At 36.6% G+C, this 13,961-nt stretch overlaps 1 protein-coding gene across 3 annotated transcripts; it reads right to left on the bottom strand.

Moving 5' to 3' along the window:
• Positions 1-1,965: 1,965 nt before the first annotated feature.
• Positions 1,966-10,470, bottom strand: LOC131317693 (DNA topoisomerase 2-like). Of its 3 annotated transcripts, none has more exons than XM_058347258.1 (19): positions 9,773-10,470; positions 8,027-8,319; positions 7,875-7,941; positions 7,432-7,702; positions 7,151-7,350; positions 6,841-7,050; positions 6,641-6,754; positions 6,428-6,538; positions 6,074-6,238; positions 5,626-5,967; positions 5,101-5,234; positions 4,659-5,016; positions 4,387-4,573; positions 4,242-4,291; positions 3,727-4,158; positions 3,437-3,632; positions 3,296-3,360; positions 3,069-3,186; positions 1,966-2,810 (listed from the first exon to the last, which is right to left on the bottom strand). In XM_058347258.1, exons 1-19 carry the CDS (start codon positions 10,340-10,342, stop codon positions 2,209-2,211), a joined length of 4,485 nt encoding a protein of 1,494 aa, XP_058203241.1. In that variant the 5' UTR covers positions 10,343-10,470; the 3' UTR covers positions 1,966-2,208. The 3 variants fall into 3 exon arrangements, with proteins under 3 accessions (XP_058203241.1, XP_058203251.1, XP_058203259.1); XM_058347268.1 differs by having other exon boundaries at positions 3,069-3,183; XM_058347276.1 differs by lacking the exon at positions 6,641-6,754 and having other exon boundaries at positions 9,773-10,426.
• Between the last annotated feature and the right edge of the window lie 3,491 nt (positions 10,471-13,961).

The following is a 13,961-nucleotide window of genomic DNA, read 5'->3' as shown; positions in this document are numbered from 1 at the left end:
TAAAAGTATGCCAAAACAACTCAAGTATTTGACTTCTTATTTGCATTAGCTGAATCTTTTTTACATTTTTTTTTCCAACGACAGGATGTTAGAGGTTAGTTTTAAATAGTTATAACGTGAATCGAGCACCTCCTTCATAGGGATTCGAACTCAAAACCTCTCCCTTAATAGAGGCAGTAAGCAACCAACCACACTAGGTGGTGAGGAAAAAAAAATTCAAAATGACTAGAAGAAAGTTAGCGGGTCTCCTTCAGTCCCCATTATTCCTAAATTTTTGGTCCCTTTTTTTTTTCCCCAATAATTTCTTTTTTTGTTATTTTTTGTTTAGATTTTCGTCGTAATTTTTTATATTAATCATTAGTCTTGAATAGACAAATCAGAAAAGTACAAAAATATGAACCGAACTTTAAAAAATTTCATATAAGACGACAATGATACCAAAAAATATACCAATTGTTTGGTATTTTTCGTCTTTAGTGAATTTTTTTTTTCTTTTGATCATACTTTAGACTCCTTTGTTGAGATGAACAATTAATCAAAAAATTATCATGTGAATCTAACCAAAATTCAAAAAATATGAACAAACTACGCAAAACGAAGAATACCAAAATTTAGGGAGAACAACTGGATAGCTCGACTTTTTGTTTTGTTTTGTCAAGTAAATTTGTTGAGATCAGCTTAGAATATTACTGAGGAAAGAAAACATGGGTTGGTATGTTTATCATGTAAAGTTGGGGCATTTCTGTCCATTACTTAAACAGTTGGTGTTCCAACTAAAGAAAAAGAAGGTTTTTAGAGAAAGAAGGCAATTTCAAACTCAAATATAACGAAAATAGAAAATAAGTTTTCAATTTTTTTTGCACCGTTTAAAAGATTTCAATGAGATCTATCAAATAAGATCCATATTGGTAGAAAAATTATTTGCGTCAACACATGATTTTTAACCTTGAAATTACCTTCTTTTTTCCAAAAGCTTCTTTTTCTTTAGTTGGAGCACCACCTACCCTCTTTAAAAACAGAATTGATTACTCAAGGATTACCTCGGATTTCCCACGGAAGTGGAATCGAATTATGGAGGTATAATGCATTCCTATCACGTGCCTTGGGCATACATTAACAAGACTCTTTGTTGATTTAGGAGGGCTACTAGAATAAATAATTTAAAGTTTTGATTTTTGATTGTCGCTGAAAAGATAAAAGAAATACAAATCAATTGACAATCCTACAGTGATCGTATGGGTTATTGAAATTTATTCATTGAATATACGGGCATTTAAGACCCTGATATATATTCGAAGGCATTTTTGTTATTTTTTGAAACCACAAGGAGGTCGGTGTATTGCCAAAAAATTTCAGGGACATTAATTTAATTTATCAGTATGGTAATCACATTTCAGGAAAAAAAAAAACTTGATGAATTATGATGTACTCCTTCCGTCCCTTTTTAAGTGTCCTGCTTCGTAATTCCAACTTATTAAAAAAACATCATCATTATACCTTTCACATCAACTTTTTCCTCCACTTTCCTTACTTACCCATCATCATTACACTTTTATTCACTTACTTTTTAAAATGGAATCTACTTTTAGGGATAAAATAGGCAATTCACCAACTTTTACCCACTAACTTTACAAAATAAACACTTATTAATGGACAGCCCAAAATGAAATACCGGACTATAAATAAGGGACGGAGGGAGTAATTAATTTGGCTTCACCACTCAACACTCCTCCAGTTTTTGATAAATCTTGATCAATTATGGTGCGGTGACCATGATTTGAATACCACGTGAGTAATGTTTAGTATTGATAGAATGAGCCAACATGCCATATTTTTTACCAATGCACGAATGATAATTCACATGGTCGTAGCATTACTCCTTTGGCTTGATCAATCAATCGGCAGCCATTCCCAGTAGGACTTGTCCCGCGCAATGCCAAGCTTGCTGACTTCTTTTTAAACGGATATTAGCAAGTTTCGCGGGTTTATTCTTCCTTAGAAACCCAGGAAAGTAAAACTCCAAAAAACAAACGTTCTAAAGCTTGTTTTTTGTCACAATTTACACATCAAAGTTATACATCTCACGAGTTACAAGAAAACAATGCAAGTTCGAAGTCATAATAAACGAACTACAGGAAAATGTTTGTTTCCCATTTTCCAATCTCAGTCAGCAGCACTCACCTGACCTCATAAAAAATAAAAGAAAAACTAATCTTTATCTTCATCAAAGTCAGAATCATCAGTAACTGCATCACTTTCGGATTCACTCACAACATACGTTGCTTTCCCGCGATTCATCCTTCGTGGTAAGACCTTTGGAGCCAATACCTCACTGGTATCCTCAGTACTCTCTTCGCTTTCTACCGAAATGTTCTGCTCAAGATCTTTTCCAATCCTTCCCAAAACAGAACCACTTTTCTTGTTAAATGGAGATTCCCTCATTTTCCTCACTTTCTTCTCAGGTGAAATTCCCATATTTTCTAAAGGCTTCAAAACATCAGTTATCAGTTTCTGACCCGTTGTTTGCTTATTAGCTGGCTCTCTTTTCCTTGCAACAGGTTTAGCGGCATTAGCACTTGCTGCTGCCTTTGGTTTTCTCCCTCCCTTTTTCTTTCCTACTTCTGCCACATCTACGACTTCAAGCTCAAAATCCTCATCACTCATTTCCTTTTCCTCCTCATCTTCCTTTTCCTCCTCATCGTCGGAAATTTCTGTCACAGTTGACAAATTTTTCTTCTGTGCCGCAGCAGCAGCCTTTCTACTAGGAGCTTTCTTCCTGGCCTGTGCTTCGTGCACTTCAGTTTCCATGCCTGCAACGTAACATTTACATGGAACAAAAATTTAAGCAAACAAATCTCCAACTGCTTCTTACACTAACACAGTCCTCCCTCCAGTGTTCATTGAATTTGTATAATATTTGAAAGGACCGAAATTTCTCCCAGAGAAAGCTATCCCTTCGTCATTTTATAAAGTGATTCTTACTGAACCTTAACTAAAATATAAAGTGATTCTTAACCTTGTGGAATAAGTAGAAACAATTGACTAGGCTTATAGGAAGATAGAATAACCTTCAGAGTGATCAGGAGAAGATTCGAGGTTGTAAGCAGCAAGTCGGTCTTTTAGTTCAAGAACCTCATCATCATCATCATCATCTTCATCTCTCAAAATCAAGGACGGCTTCTCCTGCTGAGTGGTAGAATAATAACCGCAGAGTATAATACTTGCAGCAGAAGAGCAAATGGATGTAATCAAGTAATAACACAACCCAGTTGTGAAATATTCTGTAAGTGCTAACCTTTCTAGCTGGGGCCTTCTTTGGACCTGCTCTGCCTTTTGGTTTTGCAACCTCTGGAACGTTATCTACAAAAGACGAGGTAATCCAATTTAATGGTAATCAAAAAAGCAAGGCCAACATGAAAAATGACTCGAAACTCACCTGTTTCCATTGCAGAACTACTTGTTGTTTCCATTGCTTCTGAAACAGTTTCTGTATCGTCGGTCTTCTTCTTATTATTCTTCCGTGGGTTCTTTGGTGCTTGTCTGGTCACCGCCTTAAGACCAGCTTCACCCATCACCCTGCTTTTCATCTTCTTTCTTGCTGCCTCTGCCTGAACATCGGTTTTATCTTGTTCCTGAACCATAGATACATATCAGTTCAATGGCATCAAGAGAAATGGTTATGAAAAAAGAAAAAGAAGGGAAAAAGAATGATCCATGGACTCATACATCAAGTTCTCTCTCCAGAGCATTAAGATCTTTAATCCACAAAGACTTTGGAGTTGCCTTGCTCAACTCATCAACCTCTCCACTGAGTTTATCCCTTTCTGCACATAATTCCTGAACCTTCTCAAGTGTCAAGGTTCCAATGGCCATTGACAGTAAGTACTCGTAATCACTAGCTCTAACTCCTTTGGATCCAGCCACCACCTCTGAGTTCTCTTCGGCTTCTTCTGCTTCATCAGTTGCCCCGGCAACTGCTGCATCCACATTTTTTGTTTTCTTGGGGAAAGGAGTAAACTGTTTATCCCTCAGCTCAATAAACAGCTCTGCTCTCTTCCTGTTGCTCACAATGATATCTCCTTTCACAACCCCGAGTATGAACCTAACCTTGTTGTCCAGTTTCAACAACTCCATTTCAAGATTGTCCAGTAAGACTTTCTGTACAAGACAAACAATGGGTTACATGTGAATAGCTAAGAAGTAGCAGATTTGCACATTTAGGTTTTTGTGAACCGGCTTACCTTTCTCTTCACATAGAATTCAAGCCTTATGTGAAAGAAATCCTCAAGAACTGCAAAAGGTGAGAAGTGAATAGATAATAACCAGAAAACTTGATACATGATAAGATTAATGTAAACCAATGCATCTTATCAGTAAAAATCTTACTTTGTTCAGGATTATCATATTTCTTAATCACGCCTTTCGCGTCAAAGAGGTGCATGTTGCTTGTACTGATTGTAGTGGTGAGTTTAAATTTCTTCAGCAAGCCCTCTTGCTTGGCCGCCGTCATGTTCTCTTCTGATAAAATAACTTCAAAATGGACAGTGGTGTCATCATTATGCTCTCTGTAATCCTGCAACCAATTTCAGCATCTATATGAGAACTGAAACTCATCCAGACCACCACAATCTTGTGATACTAAATATCAGATCATATACCTTGATAAAAGGATCTTTGATTTTATCATTCCCCGTCATAATTGATTCCAGAAATTCCTTGTAATCTTGAGTCCATCGTCGGATTGGCAGCTCTGAAATCCTGAGTGTGGTGTCATTGACTTCCTCTATAATTCCAGTGATAGTGTAACTAACCCCAGATTCTTTGGTTGCTGTTTTCTCAATCGTTCCTCTGAACCCTTTGTACCATGGATCCATAACGTCCATTGGCTCACCATTTAATAAATGTCTCACATTAGCAACTATATCCCTTGGACTATAATTCGGAATATAGGAGCTCCATCCTGTCCCAATTCCCTCACTTCCGTTGACTAGTACCATTGGTATGATCGGCATGTACCTTTATAAAATGGCAAATGAATTTACAACATGCCAAACAACTTCATCATCATATAAATTGTTTACTACTAATCAAAAAACATACCAAGTAGGTTCAATAGATTGCCCATCTTCATTCAAGTAGTCAAGAAGGATGTCATCATCCTTGGGGAACAGGAATCTTGTAATAGGAGAAAGGCGAGTGTATACGTACCTAGCACTCGCATGATCTTTGCCTCCCTGATTAGAAACAAGTTATACATTCAAGACTATGAACTTGGTGTTAAAAAAACCCAAACAAAACAATCCCAGCATGCCTGTTACGATTTAATTAAAGCTCTGATTAAAATACCATACAAAGGAAAATTTGAGGATGCATGAGATGGCAATGCAAAGAATGGTTGAGGCTGCAATATGCGATATGAGAAAACTCAGAATGCTATGTGCCAAAATTGACTTACAGAGATTTCAAATGCTAGTCATCTTGCGACATCTGATGAAAATTATTTCCCAAAATATTTTGACATTTTCTCTCATTGAGTGCAAACAAAGATAATGAGGAAAATATTTTTGAAGCAAATATTTGACATTAACAAATGGAGCCTAAGAGACAAGATTTTGTTGATCTCACCTGATGACGAGTGCCAAACTGGCCATTGGGTTGGAGAAGGTTTATGTTGTTACTGCCCACAAAATCCTGCGCCATACCAATAATGGTACTAGCAAGACTTTGCTCCCCATGATGGTAAGCTGAATGCTCAGATACATAACCAGAGAACTGAGCAACTTTTGCTTCCTTAACAAAGTTGCGCTTGAAAGAACAGAAAAGGATCTTCCTTTGTCCTGGTTTCAAACCATCAACCATCGAAGGTATTGACCGCTGAAGATCTGCCATTGAAAACAGTATAAGCTCCTTGTTGACAAAGTCACTGTACTTGATGAGCTTCTCCTTCTGATCAAGGTAAGTACCAGGCTGCAACCACAAAAACGAAGAAAGTGTTGTCGCCATTAGAAAAAAGAACATTTGCAAAACAAAAGAGAACTTACAAATTTGTGGAATACATTATATAACTTCAAACCTCAAAGTGTCGGAGCCAATTCTTTCTTGCTTCAATTTTCTTCTTGCTGAAGGCAAGCTCAATTGCTTCCCCATCTTGTTCATCTTCCCAGATGAAGTCTTTCCTGTGGCTTCCAAGATCATTGAAGTATTCCTTCCCTTCCTTTGATGTACTTGTTCCCAACCCCTGTCACCAATACAACTATCTTACGAAATGTACAAGTATCAAATCTGACAATTCGAACAGAAATACCAAGTGATCTATTGGGTTCCTTACAGGAAAAATGAATAGACAAAATAGTAGTATAGTAGCCTACAAAAATGGGGCACTCGGTTCCACTTGTTGGTTGGTTCCCTACTATGAGCCCATACAAACCTTATAGTATTTGATAGACCAACCACTGGCACTGCCTCCCAAACTTTCCCTCCATGATTCATACTCAGGCATGGAATAAAAGGATAAAACCTTCCCATTTCTATGAGTAGCCTGCACAAGAATGAATTGTAGAAGATATTAGAAAACATCCCTTTCAATACCACTTATACAGTAACAGAACAAAGCTCAGAGTTGTTAAAAATGAATAGAGACCTTCACAATAGGTGTAATGAACTCTATTAAGAATGAAGGAATTTTTAGCAGCGAAGGCCAGAAAGAGTGAATGAAATTTATTAACAACCCTTTAATATGTGATCCATCATGGTCCTGTCAAAGCATAAGAAAATAACTTCGTTAAGCACTGAAAGCAAGACAGACAAAACAAAATAACAAAATAAAAAAGTCTGTCAAACCTGATCAGTCATGATCATCAAATGACCATATCTCAAAGACTTGACACTGTCATACTCCTTTCCGTGCTGGAGTCCAAGAATCTGCTTGATGTTTTGAATTTCTGCATTCTCCATGATCTGTTTATGGCTTGCTTCCCTGACATTGAGCAATTTACCTCTCAAGGGGAACACCCCATAATAATTTCGACCCACAACAGAAATTCCAGCCATCTGTACAGATTGAAAAACTTTAGACATTTACTCTAAAACAAAAATCAAAGGTAGCTGAGTTGGCCTCTGACAAGTTCATGTAACAAAACAACTAACTTACCGCAAGGGCCTTGGCTGAATCTCCTTCTGTCAAAATCAAGGTACACCTATCAGAGTACTTCCCTCCAGCATCGTTAGCATCTTCTAACTTAGTAATCCCAGTGATTCTCTGTCTCTTTGTCCCATCAGTTTTCTTGAGATCTTTGCTCTGCTTAAAATCTGCCCAGGACAAGAGACTCTCCACTACCCCAGACTTGGCAACTGCAAAAGGATTGACCAAGAAAGCATCAAAATCAAAGAATGAACAGTTGATCTTTCAAATAAACTGAGGATGCCACAAACCTTTCTTTAGGAACTCCTGTGAGAGTTCACATTTCGACCCGAAACTGCTCTGGCGAATTGTCAAAGTCTCTTTGGTTTGAGAATCAAAAGCAGGGTTGTCAATAAGAGCATTGACGAAAATCCAAATATGGTTCTTCACCATGTGGGCTTTTAGATTAGCATTCTTGTTCTTCTTATTTACAATACTCATTACATGGTTTGTAATCTGGTTTGTGATATAGTCAACATGAGTCCCACCCTTGATTGTTGCAATGCTGTTGACAAAGCTGACCTGTTTAAGGCATCAATATATCCGAACAAAACATGAAAGTTTCATCAATAGACTGTACGTTATGTCCCAATACAAAAATTCCGATACTTCGGGGAAAAAACATCTAAGTTATCAACAGATTGTGTAACACGCCATAATAAAAACATAAATTCCAACTATCAGTAGTCAGTACCTGCTGAAACTGCCCTTCGCTAAGACTCACACAAATCTCCCACCTATCGTTAACCTTTTCAGCAATCCTGATGGATTTAAAGAAAATTTGATGAGCACTATGATTATTGTTATCAAAAATAAAATTGCTCAACTGAAGATTCAGACAAGGACCTTGGAAGGGGATCAGGTCTGGCTTTGGAGGCAGACTGAAGATAGAGATTAACATAGTCCAGGAAAGATTTTACTGGTACACGTTGCCCATTAAGCTCAACCTTCACTGTTTTTCCAAGGCATCCTGCTATGTCAACCACTCGCTTTTTCATCAGGGCAACAACATCATCTTCAAGATGGGTCATGTTGAATTTTGCCAAGTCAGGCTTAAATGAAACTTTGGTCCAGTTTTCGCTCCCCTTGCACTTTGTTATGATGGGCTCCGATTTCTTTCCCATGTTGTTACAGAACACCTTCATCGCAGAGGGAGATATTAGCCCAGTTTGCAAGCGTGTATGCTTTAAAGAAACATGATGTACAGACTAAGTAATTGAAAATATAATTAAACTGGCTGATCAAAAAATAATAATTAAATGGATTATCAGTCGCGATAATACGTGAGCATGCTTGTGAATGATGCCATGGTACAGATAAATTTTTTTGGGAATGAAAACGCTTGGCTTAGATGGCTTCTACAGACTACAATATTCGGTCACGAGAGAGGCAAATGGAATGAATTACTGGTTCTCTTTCTCTTAGCTACATTTATTCCGCAGACCGAACAAATATGACGCAACAACTTAAGTCATCCTCTATGTTTGTCACTCATAACAGCTATGACACAACAACAACTTTAGACTCATTTGAGCAAGATACCAAAGCAAGTAGCTGGAAAGTTTTATCAAGAAAAATGAAGTGTGAAGTCAGGGTAACTGTCAAGAGAGGGGTTGCATCCTCTACTTCCCAAAACAAGAAATCCCATACCACCTGATGGAAAAGAAAAAAAAACCGAGCTAATGACAATCAGACATGAACAAACATTGTCACATCATGATGCACAAAATAATACCTTAAGTCGTGGAATTCCCTAAATCTGCAAATTGTGTAACGAAAACCCTAACTTGATTCCCACAATTCAAGAACAGAAACCTGAGGAAATCTCTAACCGCTATTAGAACATCCAGCAAATCATATAGCCAATAATTGTGTATACATGGTAGATAGCTAGCAATCATCCAATCACAACCAAACTACGACAAATGAACTCTAAATAACCAGGTACTGAAGAATTTACTAAGAAACCCTAGCTGTCAATGACTGATAACGAATCAAGATTGACAACATCAAAATAAACCTAGGTCTTGAAAAATGCCCCATAAATCCATTTACATATAGCTGTCAATGACTGATAACGAACCAAGATTGACAACATCAAAATAAACCTAGGTCTTGAAAAATGCCCCATAAATCCATTTACATATATACCATACAAGCAAAACCCTCAACAACCTGTAATCCCAAGATCAGAATTCAATTGTAAAGCCCTAGTTGTTTCTACAATCAAAAAGCAGAAAATAAGGTCTTGAAAAATGCCCCATATATCCATTTACATGTCTACCATATAATTACAAGCCTCAATAAACCCTAATTCCAATATCACTAAAATTGTAAAGCCCTAGATGTTTAGTCAATCAAAATGCAGAAAATAAGAAACCCAATTCCAACATTGTGAACTCGGTGTAGAAAATATCAAATAGAGATCTATCCATAATATATAAACAAGTCAATCCATAACAGATGATTTCATCTCCAACTGGCCTCAATGATTTTTCATATATAAACAACAAGTGGTAACCCTCAAGAAACCCTAATTCGAACATCATTAGACCAAAAAAAAAACTGCAAACCCTAACAAGATCTTTGTACCTGCTTGTACTTCTTCTGTCGCTTCCCATCGGCCGTCTCGATCACGAACTCGGTCGAGAAAATATTCGTAAGCTTCGCGCCGTACCCGTTCCTCCCACCGGTAGTCTTCTTCTCGTTGTCATTGTAATTACTACTCGTCAACAAATGCCCGAAAATCAACTCCGGCACGTAAACCCCTTCCTCCTGATGAACCTCGACCGGCACCCCGTCGCCGCTGTTGTACACGCTCACCAGGTTCTGCTCCACGTCGATCGTGACCCTGACGGCGTCCATGGACGGGTCCCGCTGCTTGTTGTCGGCTGCATTTACGAGGATCTCGTCGAAGATCTTGTAGAGGCCCGGGACGTAGGTGATGGGTCGGTGGACCATCTCGTTGTTGTCGTCGTAGACCCATAGGGTCTGGGTGTGCTTCTCGATGGAGCCAATGTAGGTGTCGGGGCGGAGGAGGATGTGCTCGAGCTGTGTTTTCTTTTGGTAGGTTTCTTCGATGGTTTTTCCGGGTGGGGGTATGGAGGCGGCGACGTTGGCGTTGGAGCTGGTCTGTAAGGGGAGCTTTTTGGCTGCGGCCATTGTGGCGTGGGGGGGGGGGGGGAGGGAGAGAGAGAGAGACACAGAGATGGTGTCTTCGGATTCTAGAGAGAGAGATGGGTGAGAGGAATGGGAGAAGGGGGGGATTTGGAGACGAATATGAAGAGGGAGAGAGGTTAACGGTCGGGTTGTGATTTGAAATTTGAACTGGGCGGGATTTCAAACGGAGGGACGGGATGGGGTTTTGGTGATCGGAAGGTGGAAGTTGGTTGTTGGGAAACGCGCTGCCTTGTTTGTTTTATTAGATTGTGTTTTGAAAAGTTTTTTGAAAAATGATAGGAGTAATAAGTGGGGAGAAATAAAGAGAAAAATAATGGAAGTAGAAAGAATCTAAGAGGAATCTAGGAGGAATTTTTTGAAAAATTCTTTTTGAGAAGAGAAGAGAACATTACATTTTGAAAATATTTTTCAAAGATTCTTTCCATTTTCAATCATTCTTCTCTCTATTTCTCTCTACTTAGGTCTCATTCCAGAACTCAATATAAGTACTTATTTTTTAAGAAAGTAATTTCAAACTCAAAAATAATGTATTTACTCAAATAATTTTTCTACCAATATGAATCTTGTTTAATAGATCTTATCGAGATCTTTTATACGGTGCAAAAAAAAATTTCAAAAAATTATTTTTTATTTACATTATTTTTTAATTTAAAAATATTAAATAAGTACTTATTTTTTAAAAATGTGGTCTGGAACGGAGCCTTATTACCCCTGTTACTATCATAAAAAAAATTTCAAAAACTAAACCAAACAAAAGGGCAGTCTCTGTGTTGCTTCCTAGTTCATAGAGTGATTTTTTTCTTTTTCAGTAGATAGATAGACAGTTAGACACCTACTCCTAATTGCAATTTTCAAACTAAATACTACTCCTGGTAGTAAGGAGTATATTTATGAAAATAAATTTTGGCTTTTTTTGCATCGTTCACAAAAAATTGTAGCACAAAAAAAATAAATTTAAACTTTAAAATTATTAGTATTTCAGTAAGTCCATTATTTTTAAGCTTTAAAATTGTAAATAAATATTTATTTTTTAACAATTCTGTGTTCCATGTTCAATTTTAAGTGCATATTTTTTAATAAAAAAGCAATTTCAAACTAAAAAATAATGTATTTATGCAAATAATTTTTCTAGCAATACGAATCTTGTTTTATAAATCTCATTGAGATCTTTTGAACGGTGCAAAAATAAAATAAAAAAATATTTTTCATTTATATCATTTTTGAGTTTGAAAATGTAAAATAAGTACTTATTTTTTAAGAAGGTGTTATGGAACGGGATTCTTTAATGAAAAATTCTATAAGGCACTCCGCCTTACAGGGGTTGTAGAGTGATCGATCTAGTAGTTCATTTCGGTACGGACAACACGGATTTAATCCGAACTCCTATTGATCTAGACTATCCATTGATTGGATTATAGTCTGAGTCGTCTATTGCCAAAATGGATGACCTATATGTGTCCTACAGGGGTTGCATGGCATCCCACCCACTCTATAGGATCCCTCAGTCCAGAATAAGTACCGCTAAGAAGCATATGAGTAGGGCAAGCTCAAAGGCATCAACTATCACGCCAAACACTTGCGCTCCAAACTCCTATTTGGATTGTCCACTGATCAGATTTTAATCTGAGTCGTCTATTGTCGAAATGGACGTCCTAGATCTGTCCTCCACGGGTTGCAGGGCGCCCCACCCCACAGGATCCCCTCGGTCTGGAATAAGTACCGCTAAGAAACATATGAGTAGGGCAAACTCAAAGATATCAACCATCACACTAAACACTTGCGCTCCTGACAAGAGCAACCCAAAACTCATTTTCAAGTTTAGTGTGCTTGGCAAGGGCAACCCAAACTCATTTTCCCATAATGATTTGTCTGAAATGTTGTTATAGGAGCCAGGAGGAGTTTTTCGGATTCTCCTTTTTGCATTCTCTTTCAATAAGTTTGCATAATTAAGGACCAAATTAAACTCCCCAATTTTGGACAATACCCAAAACACCCTTATCTACACGTTAGATGAGTTATTTGGCTAGGCTTTTAATGAAAATGGAAAATTTTCATCCGGGAAAAAAGGTGTTGGAAATTATTTTTCTTGTTATTTAAAGTTGTAGATTTAATTGTGTATTGTTTAAGTTGTCTGTGTTATTTTTCTTTAAGTTAGTAGTATGTTATTATTATTAATTTTTGAATTAATGATAGTTCGAAGTGCTCTTGTTAACTTTGGGTATTTTAGTTTTGGTAGGAGGTGAAGAGAGAAATAGGATAATGATCGGAGAAAGGGGTTCTGAGTGGAAAGAGATAGAGAAAGAAATGAAATTAATAATTGAATAAATAGGGTAATGATTGGAGAAATATATAGGGTAATGATTGGAAAACAAAGTAAAATTTGGAAACGAACAAGGCCACTTTTTTGCAATTACTTGGATTTAATTTAATTTTTATTTTAATAGAAAATAAAAAAAGTTGTTGGAGGCTTTTAGTAACCAAAAGGTAAAGTAAGAAAAGAAAAAAACTTCAAACCAAAAACTCGTTATTTTGCATCATTATTTTACTTATCTTTGTTTTTTCCTAATTACCAATAAAATTAGAAAATAGTTCAAGACTTTCAATTAACGAAATAAGAAAACAATTTCACCATACAATTTGAGGGGCAGCTCCTGTCCAGTGTTATAACACATCCAATTCAATCCAGATTTGCCCATTTGTGGGCCCACAGTAATGATCAAAACCGTTAACAAAAGTGCTACACACATAACGATTGTGTAAAACACAATACACAACCAATCTCTAGCCGTTCATTGTTGTAATAAATGTCCAGAATTCGCTCAAACTCTTCCCCGAAAAAGTTAAATTTTCCCGAGTTTTTTTTAAATCTAGACCGTTCAAATACATCTGGACGATCAAAATTACATGCACAACCAACACAACAATTGTGCACTTAGCATGTTGGTCACTTTTTAGAGCTCATCGAGTACTTTGGCCACTTCAAAAATTACGTTGATCGGATATCGTTCGATATACTTTTCGAATTGTATTAAGCTTACATAATAACTTACTTGTTTAATAAGTTGATCAATGTCTTTGGTATGAATTACGAATAATCATTTTTTTAACTTATTTGACAAAAAAAAGGAGGAGGAGATTATTTTTAGCTTCAATTTTTACTTTTTATGCTTATCTAAAGTTGTAAGAATACGTTTTCCAAAAAAAAAAAAAACACTTAATTTAATATTGATTCTATGCAACGATTAAAATTAATCTAGACATTTACTTTATAATAAGCTATTATACAACTTATTTATTTTTTATTTTAGCTTTACAAAAAGTTGCACCAAACACATCTCCAACTTATTTTTAGTTTTTAAAATGAATAATCAAAATAATCATGATCTAAGAGCATTACCAAGCGAGGTAGCAAAATTCAAATTAAACTATAATTAAATATCCATATCAACAAAAGACACTCCAAGAGAAGTAGCAAAATTTGGTACACCATCTATCTCTCTCACTCTAAATTTGAAGAATAAGAAATGGCATACCGAACTTTCATCTCATCAAATCTATTAATTACGATTGGTAAACTAAATAATTTTTTGTCAAAGTTGAA

The sequence above is a fragment of the Rhododendron vialii genome, chromosome 1a, assembly GCF_030253575.1.
Source record: "Rhododendron vialii isolate Sample 1 chromosome 1a, ASM3025357v1".
Classification (NCBI taxonomy): domain Eukaryota; kingdom Viridiplantae; phylum Streptophyta; class Magnoliopsida; order Ericales; family Ericaceae; genus Rhododendron; species Rhododendron vialii.
Note: the sequence above shows the minus strand (reverse complement) of the source record. Positions and strands in the feature narration are given on the sequence as shown.

What these genes read in the sequence shown, in the direction of transcription:
- LOC131317693 (XM_058347258.1), bottom strand. Translation starts at nt 10,342, where the DNA reads ATGGCCGCAGCCAAAAAGCTCCCCTTACAGACCAGCTCCAACGCCAAC. An exon ending in AGTTTGGCACTCGTCATCAG is followed by an intron (nt 5,235 to 5,625) that starts GTGAGATCAACA and finishes GTTTCTAATCAG; the next exon opens with GGAGGCAAAGATCATGCGAG. An exon ending in AATTCTATGTGAAGAGAAAG is followed by an intron (nt 4,159 to 4,241) that starts GTAAGCCGGTTC and finishes TGTCTTGTACAG; the next exon opens with AAAGTCTTACTGGACAATCT.